We start from the raw sequence: 26,602 nt of genomic DNA on the forward strand, positions 1-26,602 counted from the left end.
TCACCATGCCCTCACAGCAGCACCCTGTCCCACCAGGATGTGTGGGTGCTGCCTGCTCGCTGCCCCAGGCTGGAGAGCAGGGGACCACTGAGTGAGAGAGACACCCCCGCCTCCACCCGAGCCCCTGCGCTCTGGGCACCTTTTAGATGACTTTGCAGATTTGGCTAAATGATCTCACCTGAGATCTGGTGAAACATGTGGCAGAGGGACTGGGTTTGGCTCTTTCCAAAAGCTGCTAGTTCTCCAGGGCTCTGAAGGAGTGGGAGGTCAGGTTTCAGATCTCTGGTGCTGGGTGTTACTGTATGGATTCAGTTAAAGAACATGTTTTGAGCTGGTGCTGCTATTCTGCCTGCCCTCAGAATGTTCCGGTCCCCGGCTGCTGTGACAAGAAGTTCTTCAGATTTCAAAAATGGAAAACTGAACCAAAAAAAAGATGCAATTTTGCTTTTCCTCATTAGAGGGCAGCAACAAACCCAAATGGGACAGGAGCAGTGGAAAGGAGGAATTACCAGATGCACGAGAAGATCTGCTAGGGTGAGCAGGGGAAGGGTGATGGTACCGCTTGGACTCCATTGCCGCACCTCTCCTTTCCCAGTGAGGCAAGGCTCTAATGGTTTATTATCTATATTTTTTCTCCCACCCCCTTTTCATTTTTCTCATTTGGCTGCAGATAAATCAACCCCAGAGCGAAATTCTCAGGAGAATTCAGGACAGAAACAACTCTTGGAGGGGTTAGAGGTGGGAGAAAGCTGCTTTGGAGTGAATGCTGAAATGGGACAGCCCTCACATCCTGTGTGGGGAACAGCACCAGGCAACACACTGGGAACAAAACAAGACCCACTCATTTATTGTCAAAAAACCTCAAACTTTACTTGCATTTCTCTCAATAAATAATTTACAGTATGTACACGTGGTGACACTCCCGAGAGTCTCAGCGCAGGGAGGTGGGGGGGCCTTCTCGTAATGCCCCCCCTTTGCCTATGTATTTTTTTTTTTCTTTTGTTTCCAAGTATCGGGTCCTTCTTGGCCACACTTCACCTTTAACCAGGACTGGGTCAAACACAACCAAAATAAAGTGCTTCACTGTTTGCTTCTAAAATAGGGATACCCCAACCACCGTATGCCAGCGGCCACCACTGGAGCACCCACCTGGACAGAGGGACCGAGCCACACCATAACCAGACTTTCCTTGGGTGGAAACTATCCCTAAACCACGGCACATTGTACCGTGGGGCGATTGTTTTACAGGAAAGGGAGGTCTTAAGGGAATTACTGACCTGTTGGCACACTGTGGCTGGGCCAGCTCAGGCAGCTTTCAAGCAGCACCGTATCTTCAGAGGGATGCTGTGAACAGCTGCTGTTACATATGGGGCAATGCTGCAAGAAACAAATTTCCTCACACCCAGAGACGAATTTTGGCTTCCAAAACTCGAGTTTTCAATTTCTAGGGAAGATAAAAACTTGGGGTTTTTTTCTTGAACAAAGGAAATAAAAAGTCCAAATCAGCCTGGCGGAACAATTAGTGCATTGGGAAATTAAACTGTCCTGTGCCGTGGTCCAGTGGCTGCTCCCCTCAGAGTCTCCTAACTGTGATATCCTTATTTCAAAATCTCCCTAAACAGAATATCTGGGGCACCAGCAAACAAAGGAAGGAGCAAAGTAGTAAACACATCTTTTTGTTTCTTTTCTTTCCTTAAACATTTAAAAACCAATTACATCTCTTCATCTGTACAGTCACACAAGATCAATGCCAGGGCTCTATATATTAAAGAGACAATATAAATTACATCCATTGACACAAGTTTGCATTTCTCTGCTGCTTTACAAATGGAGCTCTAGAGCTGTTAGGACACAATGAATAGTCACGTTGAGTATTTACACCAGGCTGCCTCTTGGCACCAGTTCAGACTGCCAAACCTAGCCTGTTCCCACCTCTTTTGGTGCTATAGCTTGTCTCATCATGCCCAGAGACCTCCCTTGAGAGCAAAGAGGGGCCCCCAAGTGTTACACATGTTTTGGGGCTTGTTTCTGGGAACTTCCCCCTGAGGAAAGGAGGGGAAACCCACCAGGGGGGTCTCAAAGGCGCAGACCAAAAGTAGTCTTGATTTGTTCAGTGACCAATGGGGTGAACCACAGGGGAACATGGAGAGGAGAGATGGGCAGTATACGTGGTGGGGAAGGAGACTATTGATGGTTTTGAGACAGGGAACAGACATTTGGAGGCAGCTGGGGGGGTCCTCTGCTGCATCCCGTCTCCTGGCTGGATTTCTAACATTGCCCCATTTCTGATTCAAGCCCAGAAGGGCTTAAGGTGCAACTGGTCTGCAATGGGGTTGCAAGCCGCAGCCCCAGGGTGGGGAGCAGAGCAGAGACCTAGCAGCAAAAAAGGAGTGCCACACTCCTGCTCCACCCCAGGGCCGGGCCGAGCCGGTGAGGGGCTGGAGGGACGTGTGGATTGGGTCTCCCACTGAGCAGCTGCCCCGCTGCCAGCTTTAGGGGACCAGAGAGCAAATGCTGTGAGAAACTCATCCAACGCTGGGCAGAAGTTGCAGGAACCACTTGAATACTGGCCAGGTTTCTCCCATTGCCATCAAGAGTCCACGATGGGTCTGGGCAGAGACAAGGGAGACAGGAATTAAACTACTGAGTGAATCAGCCGGATGAACTGGCTGGAATAGGGAGATGCCCTTTGTACCACAGCAAATGCAGGCCAAGGCTTGAGGAACACATCCTCCTTCCACCCAGAAGATGCCTGGCACTAGCAGCCAAGCAAGTGTGGGATCATCCCCCACCATTCTGACCCTCTGCATCACTTTCTGCAACAACAGAGCTGTGGGCAGGACGTGCCCAAAAAGCAGAGCCCGGCCATGGTGATCAGGACGTCCAGCCCTGCTGTGCTGGCCAAGCTTGGCCCTGTCTTGCTGCTCCATGCCCTCCTCAGGGGCTCTGACCTCCGAAGACAAAGCCATGTCCATGCACGTCAGTGTCACAGTCACCACGTGCATTTTCGGGACCTGGGGGAGTGCTACGAGGAGAGGAGCTACAAGGGTTCCTCAGCACCCACTCTGCTGGGAGCAGGAGGAGAGGCGAGGTGAGGAAGGTCCAGAAAAGGTACAGTCCAGCAAAAACTCCCGACTGGTCCCACTGGCAGCATGTTCCTCCCAGGCAAGAGCTGGGAAGGTGGAGGACTTGCAGCCAAGAGAGAGACTGAAGTCTGAGGACAACCTATGCGGCTCTTGATATCCATCCTCCTGTTTTCCAGCACCTCTGTCTCATCCCTGGTTCCCTCCTGCTCCTCTTTCCCTGCTCTCCATGGTGTGAAGGATCAAACCTCTATAACAAGCACAACCAACTCAAACACAGCAGTGCTACCCAGAGGGTGGGATGTGTTCCTGTGGGAGCCACGTTGCCCGGGGCCAGCTCCCGTGTCCTTTCATAGAGGTGCAGCTTGTCTTTGTTGGAGTGAAGCACCTTCACATCCTCAAAGGCATAGTAAGCAGCCAGCATGAAGTTGACGTCCCCTGTGGTGAGGAGGTCGAAGACGCAGGACTGGAAGTAGAGATCCTCCACGGGCAGCTTTTCCCTGCACTTGGCTGTGGCCGTTTCGTAGGTGAAGGCCTCGGGGGGGGCCAGCAGGCTGGGCCCCTTCCTGCGAGCACGACCCTCCGTGGCCTGAGCCGAGCGGATGGTCTGGAAGTCAATCTGTTGGTTGAGTGGGCAACCACGGAGGCACAGGTAGAGGCCCTGACTGTCCCGGTCCTCCACGGCGTTCACCACCTCTTCGGGCATGCGCACGGCGAAGGTGAGGTACCGCCCCACCTGCCTCACCACGATGGTGGTGCCGATGTACTTGGCCTGGATCTCGATGTGTTGGCCCGACACCTTCTCGGTGATCTTCAGGCTGTTGGCTCCGTGCTTGTCCCCACCGTTCTTGGAGCCGTCGACGAAGGCAGCGGGGAGCTCATCCATCTCTGCCTGGTACACTTTCTGATCCACACACTCCTGGAAGCTCTTGAAGATGATGGTGAGCTGTTGGGGAGGAAAGGGACAGGGTTACAACCAGCAATGACCACCTGAGAGGACACAGTTGCCACCAGAAGCGGTGTGGAAGGTGGAAGAGCTGGACGCTCAGTCTGGATGGGAGAGCAACTTTCAGCTCATGGGCAGATGCTTCAGGTTTAGAAGCCCCAACTTTTAGCCACACAAACATGGTCATCCTGCTCCAGCAAAGGGATATGGACAGAGTGTACGGAGTTAAGACCCAAAGGCTGAACTGAACTTACCACCTGGGTCTGTGCTGTTATCTCCAGGCCCAACACAGGATCTTCCTTGCAGCTGGAGCTGGGTGGAGTATCCCTGCTCCCAGGCCTGTGGTGGCAAGCCTGTGCATGCAGCACTGCCTTGCCTCCAGGGCTGGCAGATGGCAGCGGGGGATGAGCCCTGACTCCCTTAGAGACAGTGGAGCTTCTTCTCTCACTCCCATGACATTTACATCCCAAGGGCTGGACCTCTTCCTTTCCCTGGCCACTCACAGACCAAGTCTTCCCCTCTGGGCCTCAGAACATGTCATGCTTCACCTCAACCACGCAGAACCGCACAGGTACACACGTGTTCAGTGTGTTCCCATGGGATGGCCCTTCTAGGGGTGATTTTGTGGTGGCCTTGGAAGTGCTGGGTTAATGGTTGGACTCAATGATCTCAGAGGTCTTTTTGAACCTTAATTAATTCTCTGATTCTATGATACAAACTGAGCACAACCTCGCCACTGGCTGAGGTCCCTTGCCAGAGGAAGGACCTCACAGCACTTGCTCTTCCCTTGCTGACCTGGCTTTATGGGGCAGACTTGAGGAGAAGGATCAGTAGAGTTTGCATGGGAAGAAGAGCAACTTGTTCTTCTTTCCCACACAAATGACGCTTCCTCTTCCACCTCTTGCAGAGTTGCTCTTCTTGCACCTCTGCCTGTGAGGGAGAACTGGTAAAGGGGACCTCCCTCTTTGTGGTCCCTTGGAGGAGCAGACTGAGACCTGGCCAGAGCGGGGCAGGGCTGGAGAAGTGAGCAGAAAACACAAAGAGCCCTATGGACCGAGTGCTCCCATCCTTTCCAACAGCACACAGTCCTCCAGCCATGACACAGCAGTGCTCCCCACAGCTCATGCTGCAGATCTCATGACTAATCCCTCCTCACCACAAGCCCGTGAGGCAGATAAGGAGAGAAAAGGCTCAATTAAGATGGTGATCCTTCGATCCCAGCAGGTCCTTAAGGACCACTTTCCTCAAGCCAGACTTGCAAGCTTCAGCAGGTTTCCATGTCTTTTAGAGAGTAAGGAGTTCAGAGTATCTTTTAGGAAGTTTATCAGGGACAGGTCAAAACCTCAATGCAAGCTCCAGCTCAGGATAAAGAGGTCACATCCAGAGTTGAGAAGTAGCCCATCCTACATGTGCTTCTCTCCCCAACACACAGGGAGAAGATGTGGAACTCCCAGACATGGCAGAACAGGACATTTTCCAAAAGCAAGAAGATGCCTCCTGCTGAGCCTCCTTTTTTTTTTTTGGCACAAAAAGTGCCCTGTTAGCTTTAGAGCTTGTGCACCACGGGGCAGCACACCAGTTCCTCAGCTCCAGGTCTCTCCTGAAGCTGAGGCCGTGCCACACAAGTCCTGCTGTATGACAGAAGCACATTTTCAGTTGGGTTTTCTCAGTGTTTGCCTCGTACCTTCAGGATGTTGATTTAGGCTGTCAAAGCACCTCCAGAACAGACTGTTCCCCACAAAATGCCTTGACTTGGCTGCAAACCACAGAGACAATTACAAGCCTGGGCAAAGGGGAAGGCAGTGTGAGGAGCTCAGCTCCTTCCAGGCTTTTCCCTGCAAGCTGTACCCTCTCTGGAGGGCAGTCCTGGGTTTGCCTGGGCCTGAGTGGTCCCCCAAGAAGTGCTACCATCATTCCTGGTCTGGCTGTTCAGCAATCTGGAGTTCCAAGGTGGGAGTCCTCTTAATTTGCAATCCCCCACTTGGCCATGATGGCCCCCTGAGCTGCAGCACCCTCAGCCTGCTCACCATGATGGGGCGGGATGTGCTCAAGAAGAAACCACAGGCCATTTAAGCAAAGGCTGAGGATAAAAGAACGGATGCCTCATATTTAGGGTCAAACATTCTAATTCAGAAGAGCTCATGCTCCATCTTACCCTCCCCAAGGAGAAGTGCGAATGGGGGAAGAGATGGAGAACAGAAAAGCTGTTCAGAAGACCCTCTGTCCTTGCCCCTGGGGACATGCCCAAGGCTCACCTTGCTGGTGGCAGTGGCCGAGGAGCCGGGCAGCACCGGCGTGTTGGTGACCTGGACGTTCAGGTAGTTATTGTCTATAAGCGGCCAAGCCCCTTGCACCTTGCAGGTCTGGAAAGTGTCTGTGAAAGTCCTGAGGTGGGGGTCCCCGAAGAGCCCGCAGTGGGTGTAGTTGGGGGTGGCCGAGTGCTTGTGAAAGCTCTTCTCGTAGTGGCAGATCTCGGGGCTGTCGGAGCGCTCCTGGCTGTCCCCGGGGGGCAATGTCCGGAGGCGGGGCTGGGACGTGGGGCCATCCTTGGAGCAGTTGTGCTGCACCATGAGATCGTCTATGCCATGCACGGCGGAGTGGTAGGCCAGGTCTCCCCTGCAGGTGCGGGCGGTGCGGCGGGTGCAGTGCGCGTACGCGCGCAGCGCCGTGCAGAACTCGGGCGCCTCCTCCGCGCCCAGGTGGTGGGACCCCGACGTGGCCGCCCAGAACTCAGAGTTGCACTTGAGGATCTTGCATGGAGACGTCACTGCGGGAGAGGGGAGGAAAACACGCAAAGGTGGTCAGCGCTCGCCCGCGGGACACCCGGCTCTACCCCCAGCGAGAGGCTGCGCCCTCCTGGCGCGGCCCGAACTCATGACACCGGCTCCACCGCGTGATGGGGCCTCGCTCACCAGATGTGACCCTCTCACATGACCCAACCCTCATGCATCAAAGCCAAAGAAACCAACAGGATCTGCCCCAATTTAAGCCAAAAAGGGAAAGAGCACCCAGCCTTTAGATGAATGCTCCTGGGGGAAAACCATGGTATGGAAGAATGGGACATATTCATAGGCAGCGATAAGGGAGGATCATTAATGTGGTGTGAAGATGCAATGGGGTTTTTAATGCCTTTTTAGGGTTTGACATTCAAAGCTCTGTGCTGCGTGAGGTTCTTGGGTGCTGTGTCCAGGCTGAGGTCTACCAGCACAAAAATGTGCCTGCCTTCCTTATCCTCCTTCATGGGCATGAGGAAACCCAGCGCTGGCAGAACTGCTGTGCCCAGCCACATGCCAGGCTAGAGCAGGACCATGACCCACCCTTGCAGCACAGCCAGAGGCCACCCCACCATCCCCATGGCTGCAGCAGTGACGGGTGCAATACTCGCCCGCATTCCTGCACCTCCAGAAAGAAGCAGGAGCCAAAAAAACCTCTTTCTTGGCTGCTGTGAGGCTCTGCCCAGCCCCGGGAGCCCGTTCCCCACCACTGAGAGAGAACAAGAGGTGGAGGAGAAAAACCGGCGTGGCAGGTGCAGGGATGCCAGTGAGCCCCCGCCTCCCCTTCCCACCCGCCGCGCATCGCCCAGGCGGAGGCGAAGCCAGAGGCTGCAGGGCCTTTGCTGGGCTCAGCTGGAGCCCCGGTGCTTCCTGGCAGGGAGGAGGAAGGCAAAGAAAATTCAGATCCTGTTTTTTATCCCCTGCAATGTCTGCTCCCTGGGGCAGTGCGGCTTCCCTGGAGCAGCCTGGGAAGCAGCTGTGCAAAAAAAGCACCTTGGCCATCGCTGAACTGTCGCAGACACTGCTCTGCCCCTGCCAATTTGGAGTCTTGCTGGGTGAACCCAGGCTCACACCACTTAAAATTCATGGCATTTTCCTTCCTCTCCTCTTAACTGACCCCCTCAGAGTGCTTGGAAACAGGATGGGCTCAGGCACAAAAGGCAGCAGGAGGAGGAGAAGACAAGCCCCACCATTTCCAGATGCTTTTGTGGTGCCTCTCACAGGCGTACCCATATACTCCTTTCTCGGGGTTTGTTTAGAATTAAGCCTGGCAAGGCATATGTGCCAAAAGCATTTCAGATTTGTTTAGAAAGAAAGTTACAAAACCCAGTATTGTTTCAGGGAAAACAGTATGTTTTAGTTTTAAACATCACAGTGCTGGAAACCTAAACAGAGTTGGTGCTGGAAAATCAGAAAGGGAGACTAAGACTATAAAACACTAAGCAATTCAGCTGTGAGAAACAAGCCTGTCTCCTCTCTGTTTCCAAGAAGAGTGAAGTGCAAATAGGAAATGGTGACAGGTTCCTCAGAGTTTTAAAATTCATGTTTAATAAACTCAGATGCTAGCAACAGCACTGAGTACCCGGGAGCTGTTTGGTCTTGGCAGCATCCCATTTAAACCTGCAAGAAGTATTGTGGAAAGTCTTTAACTCATCATTGACCAGAGGTGACTCAACAACAAGGTTCTGACCTGGGACATAGGCTTACACTGCTGCTAAGTCTTCTGCATGCATGGGAAACATTTAAAAATATTTATTATTTCATATTCCTCTCCCATTCATTCCAGGACTGTGGTTTTCCAGGACTATCATAGTGGAAGGTAGGAGTCAAAACAGCACAAAGGAGTGTGGTCAGTGCCACCACTGCTGGTTATCCCAAACCCTTGTGGCATCAGGCAATTAAAGTCATTGCTCCCTAGTAGTTATGCTAATGTACAGCTTGAGGATGCCTTGAGGTTGCATGTGGCAGAAGGCGCTGTCACTGCAGACAGACTTGCCAGCACAGCCCCAGGAAGAGCTGGAGGACACATCCCCAGACACACAAGACCCATACACCTCACAGCATGGTAAGGTACCAGGATACACTACACAAAGCATCCCATCCTGAGAGAATAGCCCAGGTTGCAGTAGTACTCTGGCTGCTTCAGCCCTTCAGCTGCTGTGTAGAAGGGAATTTTTTAGCAGGAACAAAGCCACAGCCAGCCCCTTGTTCTTTCAGGACCTGCTTCATTCTCTTGGATCAGGAGGTTCAGGTATGAGCTGCAGCACGCCTATGTTTTGCCTATTCGTAAAACAGGCCCCCAACACCCAGTGCAAAACATAGCCCAGTGCTGAGCATCCCTCACTGCCACTCTGCCCAGGGTCACACATGACTTTATAAGGTACTGAATTAAAAAAATCCCAACAAAACGGAGGGCAGGGAAGCGCATCTCCTTCCTCCCTGGGCCTGAAGGGGGAGCATTCTGCTCTGAGATGTTATCGCTCCAGTTTTGGCACCCGTCCCCTTCTGGCTGTTTCGCTCAGGGCCCCATATAAGGCCCGATCTCCAAGGCCAGGTGCCGTGGGCAGCGCAGGGGCCGCGCGCCCTTCCCGCCCACTCACGCCTGGCCTCTCCCATGGACATTTCTCCAACCTCACCAGCGGCCACCAGGCTTGGCGATTCCCTCACGCTGCTGGGCCAGCAAAGGCTGTGGAGGAGAGCAAACACGACCCTTACCCCTCCCAACAAGCCATGCCTCTCCCCTCTGGCAGCAGCTTTGGCACAGCGGCGCAGGCTCATTTGTACCCGGGCCAAGAAACGATGTTTATTCAATTTCGCATAATCTATTTTCCATCGACTCACAATGGATCTGTTTTTCAACCACAGATGACTTAGCACGGAAACAAATCCCTCTCAAGCAGGAACCCAGCAAGGCTCTCCTGGGATCCGTGAGACATCCCCAGGTCTGGGTGAATTCTTGTCCATGGCAAAGGGTCCTTATCCCATAGGCAGGTGACTTCAACCCCTCCAGCCACCTTCCAAACTCCCCATCATCTCCTTTCAAGACCTTGGTGGCACTCAACCCAGGGACAAAATTTCCTTTGCTATCTTGAACCCAACGTTTTCGGAAAGTTTAAAGCCAGAAGAAATCACAAAACCACCTGGACTAGGGCAGCCCCCCCCGTGTAGCCCAGTGCCCCCCATTTGTTCAGGTACACCTCCCATGAGGATTCCTGTGGTCTGTGCAGACTGAAAAGCTGCCCCGTTCCCCGGCAGGCTGTTTCAGGAGTTTATCACCTTTACAAAACACGGGTCTTGGTTCTAAGTGGATTTTATCTGACTTCATTGTAAGGACATAAAAAGAACCAGCGATTTTTCTCCAAAGCAGTAAAAGGTCCGTTAGTAACCAGTGTGTTTCCCACAAAGATATTTACACACTGCAATCAAGTCCCTTGTCAATCCTCCAGATAAGCTAAACGGTTTGCACTTTTAAGTTCTCACTGGAAGGTGTTTGCCCAGCCCCACCATCTCAGACCTCCCTCCAGCAGCCCTGTTTCCTGCACAACCTACCACCCCGACAGGCGATACGGATAAAGGACACGCTCACAGCTCTCCTGTGGTTGCCCCTTTCACAGGGACACTGAATTTAGCAGGCACTGAGATGTGACCTTTTCCAGAGCTCCTGGTTTGGAGAGAACCGGTCCTCCACTGAGCAAGCATCCCATGGACCACCAATCACACACTCAGGTGTTTGGGGTATCACACGAAAGCAGTCCTGTTGCTCAGTACATTATATTACTCGCTGTCAAATTAAGTGTTCAAACATACACATCTAACTTTAACAGCACTTAATTACCAGTGCCCCCCTATCTTCCCTTAAGCTGGTGTCAGGTAACCTGGATTTTGTTTACGCAAATCACGCTCTTTCAGAAAACTAGCACAAAATCAACATTTCATCTGTTCTCCTGTAATTTCTCTAACAAAGAGAATTACTGGAAAATAATTTCAGTAAGCAAAAGCCAATTCTTTTAAGACTCTTGATTGCATTTTAACCAGACCTGTTAATTTTAAAGTGTTCACTGCTAAAAGATGTTGTTTAATATCCTCTTGGTTACTAACGGGCTGGAAAGTATTTCATCACCCACATGTGATGCAAATACATCACCCCGCGTTTTTCCAAATACATGGATTGAAGTGTAGATGTGCAAGCCTCACACATGCAGTAAAAGACTTTTTCAGAAAACACAGTAAAACGTAATTACCTTTGGCCTCAGATCTGAGCACCCAGACTTAGGCTCCTAAACACATATTTATTTAAGTAATCTAAATAAACATATTTATGCTGACACCTCAATAGGAAAGGCACGATTCTCTGAGGTGCTAAATACCAGCAACACTTGCCAGGAGATGTGGGCTGCTCTGCTCACAGGCGGACCAGCAGTCACTACCAACACCAAAATGATCCCGAAAGAGTTAGAAAAAAATAAATCATATTGCTGCTTGAAACACGGCTGAAGGGATCCCTTCCAGCAAGGTTTCAGGAGTCCAAAGCAAAAACTGAGGGAATGAACATCAGTCCTTTGCTGGAAGTCTACATGAGCCACCCCAATGGTGGCCATGCTGGTCTCACATCTTGATGCCCAGGAGGGCTGTCAGATCAGATATAAAGAAGAAAATTTTTACAATTAGTGTGCTGAAACATTGTCACAGGTTGCCCAGAGAGGTGGTGGGTGCCCCATCCCTGGAAACGTTCAAGTTGTTCCTGCCAATGGCAGGGGGGTTGGACAAGGTGACTTTTAAAGGTCCTTTCCAACCCAAACCATTCTGTGAGTCTATTTTACGACTCGGATCAAGGATCAACTGGCGCCTTGTCACACCAGGGAGAGAAACGAGCCCATCGGTGCCACCGGCAGCCCTGGGGGATGATGGATGCAGTGTCGTGGGCAGGGGCAGCTCTCCCGAAGCCCCTCAGGGCACCCTGGGGCGAGGAAGACCCAAGGGCCACCTGACCCAAGCTTGGTGAAAGGATTTGTGCGGGAAGTCAGTGCCGGGCTCTTCCAGCGACCTCCTTTGAACTGTTAATCAAGCACAATCTTGCAGAATAATAGCCTGGTTATTATTGCCTTGTTTGCATAACAAAGAGGCCCAATAAAACTGATTTGACTGTGCTCAGAGGGGGTGTGAAAGATCAGCCCTGAGAAAAGAGCTGCAGGAATGCAGCAAACTGCTCCAAAGCCTCAACCCAGGAAGAAAGACAATGCAATTTGCCATCAAGAAAAGCCCAATAGACCAATAAATTACCCATGTGCAAAGGGATTAGATCAGGTTTCAGTTGCACTGAAGTGGGGGGAGGACCGGGAGGAGGGAACTGAAGGAGAAAAATAAACCTGACTCTTAAAGAGCTCGGGCTCATATTTTGCAAGGGTGTGCATGGGGAGGTTGGCTCGGTGGGGCCACCTTCCACGCTGGGGCCGGGGTTTTGTGCTCCTTTCCACTGGCAAAAACAGCATATGCAGTAAATCCAGGCAAAGGCTGTACTTGTGTAGGATAGAGTAACTTCAGATGTACCAGAGAGCACAACTCAATCGACACAGCTTCGTTTAAACCCAGTCCTTGTCTTGCTCAAGAGGATGCTGGGGAAAGGAAGAAACCAGTTCCTTTAAGTCAAAAGAAGGACACAAGAAGGAATTTTCTCGTTTCAACCTGTGTCAATTACTAAAGCATCCGGAGGACCTGTCACGGCCAACTCCCTTTTGTCCTCAGCGCCGAGTTCACGGCCCCCCATCTCTCCTCTCCAGGCGTCGCAGAGACACGGGGCAAGTACAGGCAGGAAACAAGCAGAGTCAGTGTCTTCACCGGCTACAGCACAAACTGTTGGATGCTGCCGAAGGAGCCCTTGATGGCTCCTGTCACTTAGTCAGCTCTTTTGGCTCCGAGAGTCAGCTTACTGCTGACCCGGCATGCTCAGCGGGAGCAAATGCATCTCTCCCCAGCACCCCCCCGGCCAGCCCTGCTCCTCTTCCAGCCTCACCTCGACATCCCCATGCAAAGAGAAGAGTGAGCAGACACCACTGGAGAGGGCACCAGCCATGGATGTGGCAGCCAGGGCCATGCTGCTCTGAGAACGACTGGAAAATCTCGGGAAGTTCAGTAGGCACAACGGGCTGAGAGGAGGAATCAGACAATGCAATAATGGGGTCGCAGACTTTGCTCTTAAATCTTCCTCCTGGGATTGAGGCCTGAGTGCTGCCTTTGCCACAACCACTGAGCTTTCACCTGCTCAGAGGAAGCAGCACCAGTGGACGGTTCAGAGGATGCAGGTTTTGCTCCACCATGAGCTGGTGAGTGGAGGACAAGGAAGGAGGGAAGCAATAGGGAAGTGATCTCCTCTGACTCCATCTGCAGAAGGGCACTAAAAGTGCTGGCTCTGCACCACAGTGTGCTGCAGGCTGGGAAGCTGTTGTGGAGCTGCACACCTGACTTTCCCAGTTGGGAGAGCACCCCAACGTTTTCACCAACAGTTCCCAAGAGCCAGCAAAACTCCTTGGGTACGGAGTAGTCCATTTTACAGATGAGGACACTGAGGATGTGAAGGGTTTCACCAAAGACGAGCCCAGAGGGAAGAGAGGTGGATTTGCACTCTCATCCCTGCACAGTACATCACCCTCAGGTTCCTCCCCCAGCCAGCACCACCCGTGTCCCCCTCCTTCTGAAGCAGCGGTACTTGGATAAGGTCACCTCTGCCAGCCACCCCCACTGCCGAGTGTTTCAGGTTTCCAGCAGACATCACTCTCCCCACGCCAAAGCTGTTTTCCCAGGGTGCCTTTGAAGGCACAGCTGCCACCCACCAGCGCCCGAGGCCCCCCAGGTGTGGCAGCGGGTCCCTCACCCTCCTCCCCCTCGCCCAGGCCGCGGCGGGGCTGGCAGGGAAACGCTTTCTGCTCACAGGTGTGGATTCCCTCTAGGAATAATCATCCCCGCCGTGCTCTTGTGAAATTTCAACCCTTCAAACGCAGAGGTAAATGAGATACAAAACGAGGAGATGGAGAAAAGCCTGGAGCACATAAATCTGGATGAGGCAAATTTATACAATTAAACGCCTGCCAAAAAATTGCGGCATCTCAATCGGAGGCGTTGGGTTTTGTGCAGGGCGTGGGGTGGCAGCTGCCCGGCTGGAAGGCAGTAGCCCCATGAGCCCATCAGAAATCTATGTGGACACCTGACTGATGCTGGAGCCACACGCAGGAATGCAGGGGATCTTCCTGCAGGTTGGGCTCCCACCCAGAACCAGACTCCCTCCCCATCACTCATGCTCCACGGAAGCCTCAGTATCTGTCCGTCCTTCACAGCCACAGACCTTCAGAGGTTTATTCATTTTTCAATGCATTTGATTGCTGCTCCTCCTGGGGCTCAGGTTTCAATTTTAAGAGAAAAAGTAACTTTCTAACTGAATCCACATCCCCAGTCACGCTGCTCCCCCATTCCCATCCCCAGCACAGTAATACTCTCATCACTGTGAGCTGCAAAAGTCCAGTCATGATCCATTCCTAAAATGTCCTGCCACATGTCCTTGTCATCTCAGAAAGGGCCAGCTGGAGTGTGTCACACAGCAAGAGAAAAAGGTAGCTTGTCCAAAACCCAAACCGCCATAGATCATTACTAGGGCTTTGGGGACCAAAGTCAACAGCTGTCCAGGAAGGAGAGGAAACCGAGGGAGGAGAAAATTCTTTGGGCTCAAGTGAAGCTTGCTCTCTGCCTGACCCATAAAAAATCCCGTATGTCAGGGATAGCTCTGCTTGCTGGGACCTGAATGGTCAAGCTCCCGTAGATGCTCATGCAGCAGAAAAGTGGGACGTGACACCCTTCTATAGGACCTGCTGTCCCCACAGCTGTGGGACACGAGCCCCCGACCACCCCACACGGCACAGTCAGACAGAGCAACTCAGTCTGTGCCTACCAGGGCTGTGTGTGTCGGAGCCAGCTTGCTCTCCGCAGTGAGAGCCCGATGACTTCATCAAGGGGATGGCATCTGGTTTTGCAGTTGGCCATAATTCAATTCTCCCCCTTGCTGCAGGAATTTCAGCTGGTGGAGCAGTGATTTACTCAGCCAGGCTGCACTTGAGTGCAAAGCAATCTTGAGGCTACAATCGAACGCCCTGTTATTTTGAGAGCTCACGGACAAGAGAATAAATATCCTCTTCTTTTCATCCCAGTAGCTGCCAAGTGCAGGCTACAGAGCTTTTTAAAGGCATTTAGGAGCTCTCCTCTAACAACTGTGCTCTGGATGCTGCGCACAGCCAAGCAGGGCCCTCCCTGCCTGCACAGCTTTCTCCTGATCAGGATGGGATTTGCCTGGACAGCCAGAAAAAGGCCAGGGCATCCCTTCACCTGCCCCACCACAGCTGCACCTCCCAGCATTCCCCATGCTCTCCAAAAACCCCTCCCTATCACTGCAGCACACATCACTTCTGGACTGCAGCAGCCCTGAGTTCACCTCATCCCCCTTCAAACCACCTGGGACCCTGAGGCTTTTTTGGTCCTGGGTTCCCACACTCCCCTTTACTCCAAGTTTGGTGACTGCTCCAACAGGAAAAGCAAATCAAACCAAATCTAACTCATCCAAATGGACCACAGGCCCTCATCTTTGACCTTCTCCTCTATCCCACTAACACTCATTCCTTGAGAGCAGTAGGGCTTGGCTGTGGGATCCCCTGAAGGACTGACGGGCTGAGGAGGGGCTCACTTGGGCCACACACTGCCCTGCCAGAGCCTACGATGCTTTATGGGATGTGCCCATTAGGGAGCCAGAAGAGAGACCACAAAACTCATTGTCACTGGGGCCGCAGCCTGGCTCTCCAGGGACAGCAGGTCGGTGCAGAGCCCGAAAAGAGCCCCCAGGTCAGGAAGTTTTTGTGGCTGCCCAGCCCTGTGAGCACTTTCATGTGCACATCCGACTCGGCACAGCTGTCCAGGCCACAGAGAAAGAAACCTCAGCTGCTCCCATGATAAACCCGAAGTCACTCTTAATATTGCGCTGTTCCCAGTAACCAAGGGCCAGGAATTTAATGATTTTTTTGTGGAAAAAAGCAACGTATCCACCTCATCTACTTTAAAAACAAGGTGCCTCCTTCCAGCCCCACAACAAGCCTTTCTGGCAATGGCAAAGTACTCACTGTTCCAAGTGCCAGATGAGCTCCGAGCAAGCAACAAAACAGGGAAGCCAAAATATTTCCAGGTTTACGTTTGAATCCCTCCCTTCTTCTCTGCCCTGACAACATCCTGCACCGGCGCCTCCTCCCCTGCCACCACCTTCCCCAGGTTGGGCTCCCCCTTCACAGCGTTGGGGGGGTGTTGCCTCAGCAGCCTCTATGCCCCCATCTCAATTTCAACTTAATGCTGCTATCACCTCCCTGCTACTGAGACAAAAGCCATTTATCAACCCATCCAATCCATCTCCCAGTAGGGTTGGATCCTTATCTAGAACCTACCATGTTGCCTGGATGGATCAAGGCTAGAAAATTCCGAATTTTTTTGGAGGCAGGAGAGGCAAAGCTGGAAACAAATGGGGACAGCCAAGGCTTAGTATGATGGGGGAAGGCAAAACCTGACGCACCTGGAGCAAAACACCCAAGGTCTGATTTTGGAAGTACAAAAGGGCACAAAAGAATTTGCAAGAAAACTAAGCACAGCCCATACTGCGATGCACAGATGGGGGTCAGCTGAGCACCCCAGGAAATCAGGGTCTCAGATGGGAGGGGAGAGTGCCAGTGAGCATTCAGCACTGGGACTTGGCACAAGCTCCAAGGAGGGTTTCTGCCAGGGGAACTGTCAGCAGTGGCCTGCTCTGGCCAGACCTCCTTCCCCAGCTGCTCCATGGTCATCCTGACCCGCGCCAGTGCCCCCAGCCCGAGGGCACTCACTGGTGGGGGCTGCCCAGGAGACAGCAGGGCGAAGCCATCGGTGCGAGAGTAGCATGAGTGGGAATCCAGCCCGGGGTGTGAGTGTAGGGGGGGGGGGAGTTAAGCAAATAAATAAATAGGGCAGGACTCGGCGAGGCACTGATCTGACACGCCGAGCGCCCGCCTGGGCAGCCTGCAGCGGTCCTGCTCACCCCGGGCTCTCAGGAGGGGTGCGAAGCCTCCTCGTTGCTGGGAATCTGCTGGGAACCCACAAATTCCCAGGAAGCGCAGGGAAAAAGGGGCAAAGGATATGTCAAGGAATAAATCCCCCCTTTTTTTTTTTCTACGTCCCCACCCCAAAAAGCTTTCAAAAAAGCCCCCAGCGTGCTCCCAAGCCCTGGGCACGGGGAGCCCCGTCTCCGCCTGCGCCCCACTCCTGCAGGCTCCGGATCGCCTCGTTCTGCCAGTTCTTTGCACCTTATTTGACTGCTGAAGGGAGAATCAAACAAAGCAGCCAGCCAGATCTCCTATCAAGTTCTTTCTTGCACCGTAAATCTCACAGCCTCGACGCTTTGCAACTCAACCGCTCCGAAAAGGGCGTTAAGCAACACATATGGGAGCAGCTCCAGAGCTTCCAGAAAAAACAGGGGGTTCAGCTTCCAGCCTTGCTGGGAAGTCCCACGGGAGAAGTGAGGTCCAGAGGGCCAGCACTGGAAAGGTTTTCCTTTCGCCTTCGGAAGAGGGCGAAGAGGGCAAAGAGGGGAGGAAGAGCGTAAAGCAAGCAGTTATTTATTTATTTCCTACATGTGTGTGCAAGACTGCTTCACCTACGGTTATGCAAAAGAAATGCAGAGGCGATTTAAAAATTAATAAGTTAAAAAGAGTAAAAGGAAAGTTTTACTAAACCAAAAAAAAAAAGAGAGACGGGGAGATTTAAGCCTTAGACCTTTTCTTTCTCCCTCCTATTTTCTCTCTCTTTTTTTTTCCCCCTTGCAAATGAAAAAAAAAAAAAGAGGTAAAGAAACTGGAGAGTTTTGGAAGGAACAAATCCGCCTCTGTGGACTGGGTTTCCCCTCCCCCAACAAAAACAAGCACTCAGGGCTTGAAGGAATTTGCAGGCAGAGATCTGCCAAAAACATTGTGAAAAACTATGGGGGATTCATTGGAAACAGATGGCGTTTTCAGCTGTAATTCTGAAATTCTCCCCTTTTCTGACACAATACAAACAGCGGGGCTGGGGCTGGAGGGGGGGCCGAGCCCCGCGGCGGGTGCGAGCGGCCGGCCCGGGGGTGCCGATGCTCGCGGGACCATTTGGTTGCCATCCCGCCCTCCTCGGACAGCACTCAACAGCTCCCGGCCCAGCCGGGGCAAGACTTCCAACCAAATAAAGGCGCCGAGCCCCCCAAGCCCCCGGGAGGGGCCGCGGGGAGAAGCGGCGCCCGCTCGGAGCGCCCGCGCATCCTCCGCCCGCCGGCCCAGGTGAGCGCCGGGGCCGCGCTCCCCCCTCCGCGGGGCCCCGCGACCCCCCGCACACCCCACCTTCCCCAAAGCACAAAGCAACGACCCCTCTGAACCCCTCCGCAACTGTCCCCTGGCTCTGCCCTAACAGGGGGGGGGGGCTCCGAGAGGGGACCCCACTGCTCTCAAGGCAGAAATTTGGCGTCGGGGTCTTCAAGTGTGCCGCCCCCCTCCCCTCCGCGCGTCCCCCTTCCTTTCACGGCACCCGGGAAGGGGAGAACAAGGTAACCTGGCGCTGTCAGGAACACCCCACCCCCCCACCCCGGCTGCCTTCGCCGCTTTGATTTCCACCATCTCCTTCCTTGTGGGATGAGGACTGGGGAGACAAAGACGATGAGGTCAACGAAAAACACCCACCGCGACTGCTTGGGGAAAGGGGAACTGGGGGGGGGCACGCACCAAATCTGAGCCCCACTTGCTTATTTTAAACATGTGGCAAACTGCTGCGAGGAGAGGGAGAGGGAAAGAGGCCCACGGACAGGGGAACGGGGGCGGCGATCCAAGGGCTGCCAGAAACACAGGGAAGAAGTCTGCAAAATAAAGAGGCTGTTTCTTACCTGAAGGGAAGATGCAGAGAAAGACAGGGAGGATTTGGAAAAGTCCCAGGGCTGTGGATCCTGCCCCTCTCCCCATACCCATCCATCCAGCTCGAGCTTTAACCACTATCCTCTCCCTGGAAGAAGAGTTTCAAAAGGGAAAAAAAAAAAGGGGGGGGGGGGAGAAGGGAAGAGAAAAAGAGGGGGGAAAAAAAAGGGGAAAATAAATCAATCGAAAGAAAGAACTGGGGGAAAAATGAAATCAAAAGCCCCACATGGCTCCGCGGAGCGCAGCACGGACGGGCGGCCCCAGCTCCGGGCTCCGCACTGAAAGATTACACAGACTTTTTCTCCTTCTCCTCCTCCTCTCCGTCCCCTCCCATTACAAACCAGCCCAAACCATCAATCATCCCGCTGCCTCCCAATGCCTGCATCTTCCTCGGCGCCTCCTCCTCCGAGCGCGCCCGCCTCCCCGGCCATGCTGCGGGAAGGGGCGGGAGCGGCTGCGGCCATGGGAGGGAGGGAGGGAGGGAGAGAGCGGGGAAAAAGAGCCGGCGAGAAGCGGGCGAGGGGATTACTGCTGTGCATGGAGCCACCAAGCTCTCCCGTGCCCTGTAGGAAGGGGGTGGCGGTGGTCGCACTCCAGATGGGCTGCAGGAAGGGCTCTTAGTGTCGCCCCGTCTCCTCCCGACCGTCTCGCATCGCACCTCGGTGGCAATTTGGGAAGAGGGTCTTCCTCCCATCCCATCGGGTCTCAACACCCACTGTGCCCCCTCTGTCTTTCTCCCCTGGGCCTGACAAGAGCGCTTTGGATTGCCCAAAAACTAAGTAATTTGGGGCAAAGGGGCTGTCATGCAGCAGAGGGGGGAAACTGAGTCAAGGAGTCTCCAGGCAGCTGGTGCGGGGCAGGGATTGATTGTCAGAGCAATGCTGAGGACCCAAGCCTGCTGGGGTATGGACTGCCCCAGCACAGGGAGCTCCTCCATGCCCTCCCAGCCCTGGCAGCGTGGTAGTTGTGTGTTTCACAACAGTTCCAGGTCATTCACCTGCACTGGCACTGGCAGTGGTGAAGTAAGGCCAGGTGACTCAGAAACAGCAATTCTCATAGATCCTTATCTTTAGACTGACACTCCTTAGATAAGGGGATAACTGTCAGGTACCCCAAATCCAGCTGCTAGCCCAGGACTGATGGAATGGACTAACACGTACCTACACTCTCAGGACCTCCACCACAATCTCATCTGCACCACAAGCCCACCTATAGAACTGGTTGTTCAGCATTTCTGGGGGAAAGTCTCACCAGGTGTGTTGGTAGGATTGTCCTGAGGGTCTCCCTCAGTAAACCCCCCCTTAGAGACCTTTTGGGCTGCCCCCAGGCAGGCAGCAGCCCTGGGAGAACCCTACCTGCTCATAAACCATGTGGACAGAGCAGCAGCTTGGAGCACACAGGCATTTGCCTGCTGGGCTTCAAGATCCTGCTCTTTTCCACCTCCTGCAATGCCACAGTGTGCGGAGGTGAGCAGACTGGATCTTCATCCCCACCAGCCCAGGGGTCTGCTCCACCCACGAGAGGGTTAGGCCAGGAGCAAGGCATCCACTTAGCTTGGATTTTAAAATTTTAACATTTCCCTTGAAGAATGTTTTAGCCACAGCAAACTAAGACAACTTCACTTATGAATGAGGGTGTAGGCTTTAATAACTTCCCTGTTTTGGATCATTAGCCCTCCTTTGATCAAATGCCCCCTTGCCACCCCTATGTTTCACCTCCTTTCTCTTGGGCTTCTTATGCAAAGACTGAAAGGAGGCTGATTGTTTTACACAACCCTTCTTCTAGGTCTATAAGACCATGGGTCTTCTCTCCTGCAGCTTGGTATAGGCTGTAGGTCTGGGATGCTCCTTGACTTTTCTTCTACTTGTCCTTGGAAACCTTTTTATTTTCCACTTCACAAACATCCTTAAGGATGCTTTTTGCAGTGACAGTAGCTTAAAGTCTCCAACAAGAGTTTGTGATCTCTTCCCTGTCTCAGATCGAATCTGTAACTCTGCTACAACAAATATCCCATGGAAGCAGAAAGAGGAGATGGGAATAAATATCCAAGAAGCAAAGATTTCTATTAACACCTATTTCTCTGTGAGCCCCCTGCCTCCAAATGAAGGAGGAGCTTCTCTGGGGCTTTATCCAGGCTGCAACAGGAATTAAAACACTGAGGCTTTTCCATCTGGGACCCAGATGGGATCCAAAAATCCTGTGGCCTTTCCTGCCTGACTGGAGATCTGTCTTGGTCCTACTGGCCCTAGAACTGCACTCAGATGGTGTCCACTAAAATCAGAAGGAGCTCTGTGTGCAGAGGAGCTGCCAGAGCGGGCAGAGCTGGGCAGGAGATGAAAGCTGGCAGGCCGGATCCAGACCTGTAGCAGAGGCAGTGTGGGAGGAACACCGACTCGAAGCACCTCTTTGTGGGGGATGTCAAACAGGGGCAAATATGTCCAAACCTTGCCAGCTGCTCTACCACCCAAGAAGAAATGCCTGCTGATGGGATGTGTAGGCAGCTGGAGCTGGAAGGGGCCTGGGAGGCTGGAAGGAGCCCGGGGAAAGGAGGGAGAGGGTCTGTGAGCTAAGGGGAGTCCAGGAAAGGGGGGGGAAGTCCAGGGGATGGGGTTTCAGACCCCAAATTCCTTCCTCTTGCTCTCACCCTCGCCTCTTGCAATGCGACTCTTGCTTTTATTTCAAAATGAAAAACATCACTTCTGCTGTTATCCCCACTGATGACATCTAACACGATCTATTTATTTTTAACTCAAAAAAAATAAAAATCTGAGTTATGAACTTTTAAAACCCAGCTGTTAAATAGCTGCTGTGGGGCTGTTTTGATGGTTTGACCTAAAGCACCACTTTGGTATTGCTGTTTTGGGGCAAGCTGACACATTGCAACGATAGTCTGGAATCCAGTTTGAAGCCTTATATTTAAAATAAGACCCTCGATGGAAATTCTGCCTTTGGTGTAGGGAAAACTGCACTGCCATAAAGCAACGATCGGGTGCCCCTGGCTCCAGTTTGTAAAAATTTCTCCTTGATTTTGCTCCGTTGCATCATGCATTGCAAATGGGATTGCTGTTCTTGGCACCGATCAAAGCAGCGGATTTCGCTGGAGAAAACAACAGATGTGTCCAAACCGTAACTTCAGGGAGGAAAAGGCCCCAAATAAGGTGTGTTTCTGAGATCCTGCTCCCTCTCCTATGTTTTTCACATAACCTTCGCCCTTATGATTAGCTCAATCAAAGACCTGAACTTTAAATTGCCTGCTGAATCACGGGCTGTGTGAAATACGGGTCTCTGCCTTGCTTAGCGGGGATATCTAGGATTGAAAACATGGAGCAACTGTGTTTTCCCTCTTAAAGCCTGTCCAGGACTCCCTGCTTAGGCAGCACTGAGCCCAGTGCTCCTTGCAAACAGCGTGTGGGAAACCACCCACCACTAAAACGCAACCACGGCAGAGCTCGGCCGTGCAGCGGCTCAGCCCCAGGGCACAGGCACCTCCGTGGTCATCTGCACATTGATTCCCCCGTGTTTGCTGTCATTGCGGAGGGGTGACTTGCAAATCACAGTCTTCTCCGAGGTTTTTGCAGGATGAGCTGGAAGATTCGCAGTTCCCATGGGATGCTCAGCCGGGATCACCAGACTGAGCTTTACTTTCCTCTGCCCTGCGTCACCACTGTGTGTGGCTGTGGGATTTAGTGGGGCTGAATGAATGTGGCTGATTTAAACCCAAAGGTTTGCAGATGAGAGCTCCCCTTACAGCCTTCCTAATGGAATTATTCACTACCTGTAATTATATGGCTAAAACAGTAAACATGGGTATGTTTAAACATAGTATGTTTACTATGGATGTCAGGGCTCCTGGTCTGCTCCTGACTCTCCCATGAACTTTCTGCATGGCCACATTTCACACCACTATCTCCACACATGTGCCTTTGCCTGCTCTGCCTCAGGACAAGGTGTTCATCTCATGGCCTGTTTGGGATAAGCCATGATCACCTCTGCAAAAAGCTAATCCTGAAATGATCTGCAGTGATATGTGTGTGTTTAAGGGTAAGCAGCAGCAAAAAGCAAACTGCTCCTTAAAGGAGGAGGAAAGGAAGTTTGGAGTGGAAACCCCCAAGTTTTTGTCTGGAGAAGTTTGACAACTGATCCCAAAATGTTTGTGGAGGTAAACTCAAACACTTGTGCTCTGAACAGTGCCCTTACTAAAGAAAAAAACTTCTGAACAAGAACCAACAAAACCCCAACATCTTTATGCAGTAACAGCCACCTCTGACATCTTCAATAGTGGAAAATGCTGCAGTTAATTTCAAAGACCTTCCTTTTACTCATCACTCCATTTTTTTATCATTTTATACTTTCCCTGGCTGAACAAGCAAGTGCTCTCCCTGAGCTGTGCACCTCAAAGCTGCTGAATACACATCTAAACCCCCTTCCCTACCAACCAGTTGCCTTGCAGGTAGAGCAGCTGACAGGGAAAGTGTCCTCTCAAGGTCTCCTTAGTGCCCTGTAGTGAACTTTGGCAGCAGCTGAAAGGGGAAGGCAGAAGTGATGGCACAGAACTGGGCTCAGAAGACTGACCCACTCCTGCATAGCAAAGTGCAGAGAGGAGTTTGATGGTTTAGATAATCCCCCTCCCCACAGCTGCCCCTGTGAACAGCAGACTCACCAACCTGACTGTGTAAAAAGAGGCCAGTGGGTTGAAGGTGGAATAAAACACAGCTTTGTACCACCAATAAATTAAACATAACAATGGTTTGTTGACCTGCATCTTTTCATCTGTACATTTGTGGATTATCAGCAGCCCCCACTGAAGTTGTAGCAACCCTCCCTGCTCAAAATGCCTGCTCCAAGCTCACAGCCATAAAAATCACCTCTAAATACTGAAAACTAGCTAGGCTGGACAAGGGGAAGGGAAGACATGTTGTCACCCATGACAGAAAGCAAAACAAGCAGCGATATTTTCTGAGTTCATCACGTCAAGTTTTTTTTTGACCGATGACATTCATTCGTGTCTCTCTCCCCTTCCCTTGCTTGCAAAGCCTGACTCCTACACATGGGAACATGTAGCCATCCTTGTTCGGTAGTGTTTGGAGGGCTGGCTGGAATTCACCATCTGTATATTTAGTTCTCTGCAGGGAGTTGATCTTCCTGGCCCAGTCTTCTCTTTGGGGTAAATATCAAGCAATATCTCTTTAGTATATATCTTCTTCACATCTATGAAAAAAAATAGAAGGTGGGCTGGGAGGTTCCCAAGAGCAAGTTCAAATGGCCAAATGTGAGCTCAGCAGAAAAGGTGGATAAATCTGAACTGCCAAAAAATTCTCAGAATCATAGAATCACAGAATGGTTTGGGTTGGAAGGGACTTTAAAGATCATCTAGTTCCAGCTCCCCTGCCCTGGGCAGGGACACCAGAAAAGTTGCACAGAGACAGAAGCCGGTCTGTGGAATAGGACAGTCTTTCTCTGCTGCTTTTAAAAGCTCCTGATATATTGAGAAAGTGCAAACATAGCTCTCTAATTTCCCCCTCTGACTGACAGGTCAGCTAAGGACATCTCCTCCATCTCATTTAAAGGTTGGAGATGGCATCAAGTGTTTGCAAATCTACATCTGCAGCCCTTTGAGCAAGGAGTGTTTGAAGGATCCTATGGAAAAAGCTCTGTGAAACCCAACCACCTTTCCCAAGTCCCCTTCTGTCAATTCCTGAAGCAGTGGCCAGAAATACAACCCAACACAGGAAACCTTTCCTGCCCTCTCTCTCAGTCATGAAACACTAAGTGACAGTGTCCTCAGCTGATTTAAAACGTTGTCCTGAATATCTGAGAAAGACATTCCTTGTTATGGGCAGGGGGGAAAAACCCAAACAACTTTTCCAACACTTCTGTAGTATTTTGGCAAACGAAACTGGGAAGTTTTGGGAGGGGGAACATCTTGGAGATGGCACCGGGAGTCCTCCCGGGTGTGCCCGGCTCGGGGTTTGGGCTGGGGTTGGGCTGGGACTAAAACTGGGCTGGGATTGCGGTGGACTGGGACTGAGCTGGACTGGGCTGGGACTGAGGCTAGGCTGAGTTGGGGTTGGGCTGGGACTAAGGCTGGGACTGGAGCTGGAGCTGAGCTGAGCTGGGACTGGGGGGAACTGGGCTGGGACTGGGCTGGACTGGGATTGGGCTGGGCCGGGGCTGTGGCCCCGCTGGGTGGTGCTGTTATCCCTGCGCCGCCTGCGAAAGTATCCAGTTTATAAAATAAATGCAATCCAACGCCGCCTTAAACCACATGACATAACAGCAGCTTGCGAGCTCCCATTAAAATCTCAATTTGGGGAAATTGATTCTACCTCTGAGCAATTGCGATGCAATTACTCCAACAGGCAGCAATCAAGAATCACATCAAAACAACACCAAACTTTCATCTCCTGCCTCGCAACCACCACCACAACAAAAAGCACCTGTCTTGCAAACGCAGCCCGGTTTCCTTAAATATATATAATTTTTAGGAAGGGCAGCGTGCATGTCCCAGAGTGGCAGCGAGCCTGGACAGAGGCTGCGCTGGCCGGCGCCTCTGAACTGTCCTGGCTGGGGGCTGTATTTTGTCCCCCGTCTCCTGGATGAGGTTTAGGGCAATTTACGGACTCAGGGCATCAGGAACAAACTCTCTCCCCCGCTCAGCCGCGCTCCAGCTGCCCATCCACAGATGTGACCATCCCTGCCATATCCCACATCTGTCCAGCTGTCACCCTCCCGACCTTCTTCCCCTCGGAGCCGACCGACCCCCCAGCGCTGTGCAAGCAGAGGAGTTCAAGGAAAGCTTTGTGCCCCCGCTCCGGTCTCGATAATCGCGATCATCCCCGGGAAGAGCTATCCAAGGGAAAGGGGGAGATAGTGGGGAGGATGTTTTCAGTTCTCATCAGTGGTCTGCAAGGAATTACTCGATTGACTTAGCGCAGCGGGGAGCAGCTTTAGTGGCAACCATCAGAAGGGAGGATAAATGAATAACCGCATGCACGCCAGCTAGCGCCGAGCCGGGCAGGGAGCGCTGGGCAGGGAAATGGGAAGAATCGAGGTTCCTTAAAAAAAAAAACGGCCGGGAGGGAGGCAGGCGGGGACCGGGAGCCTCAACAGGTCCGGAGGAGGAAGGGCCATGCAGGGAGCCGGGGACATGCGGCCGGGGGGGCCCCCAGCCCCCCGCCCCGCTTACCTTGGCGGCCGCATCAGCCTCTCCAGCCCCGCGGGGGTCGGTGCAGGCAGCGGCGGCTTTGTTTTTGTTTTTGTTTGTTTTGTTTTTCCAGGAGGGTTAAATAAAACAAAAATAATAATAATAATAATAATAATAATAATAATAATAAAAGAAAAACTAAACAAAATAAAACGCAAACGAAATAAAACAATAAAAGCCCCCGAGGGTCGGAGCGGGGGTGGCGGGGGTGTGGAGGCCGAGGGGGGCGCGGGCAGCCCCCCGCCCTGCGGGCAGCCCCGGCGGGGTGCAGGCGGCCTCGCTCAGCGGGACGCGGGGAGCCGCATCGCCCTCCCGGAGCATGTGAGAGGCAGCGGAGAAGATAGAGCCAGATAGGGAGGTCCCCTCCCTCCTCCCTCCTTCCCTTCTCCCTCCTCCCTCCTTCCCTCAGCACACGCTGAGCAGCGTCGCTCGCAAGAAGCGGTGGAGGGAGGGCAGGCGCAGCCCCGTCCACGGGGAGGGAGGGTGGGGGTGTCCCCGCTTCAACACAACCCCCCTCGTCCGACCGCCAGAACCTCCTCTCCTTGTGCAGGCAGCCAGGGCTGGGGGAGATGGAGGGGGGCTTGCAGCGTTCATCTCCTCCCGGAGGGGTGGGG

The 26,602-nt window shown here is 52.6% G+C and overlaps 1 protein-coding gene across 1 annotated transcript; it reads right to left on the minus strand.

Annotated features, from left to right (window-relative positions):
* Positions 1-844: 844 nt before the first annotated feature.
* Positions 845-26,117, minus strand: RGMA (repulsive guidance molecule BMP co-receptor a). Its single transcript, XM_050309906.1, has 4 exons — positions 25,971-26,117; positions 18,757-18,872; positions 6,285-6,796; positions 845-4,029 (listed from the first exon to the last, which is right to left on the minus strand). The coding sequence occupies exons 1-4, from the start codon at positions 25,982-25,984 to the stop codon at positions 3,334-3,336; spliced, it is 1,338 nt and encodes a 445-aa protein (XP_050165863.1). The 5' UTR covers positions 25,985-26,117; the 3' UTR covers positions 845-3,333.
* Between the last annotated feature and the right edge of the window lie 485 nt (positions 26,118-26,602).

The sequence above is a fragment of the Myiozetetes cayanensis genome, unplaced genomic scaffold (genome assembly GCF_022539395.1).
Source record: "Myiozetetes cayanensis isolate MyiCay16 unplaced genomic scaffold, myiCay2020 scf14, whole genome shotgun sequence".
In the NCBI taxonomy this organism is placed as follows: Eukaryota; Metazoa; Chordata; class Aves; order Passeriformes; family Tyrannidae; genus Myiozetetes; species Myiozetetes cayanensis.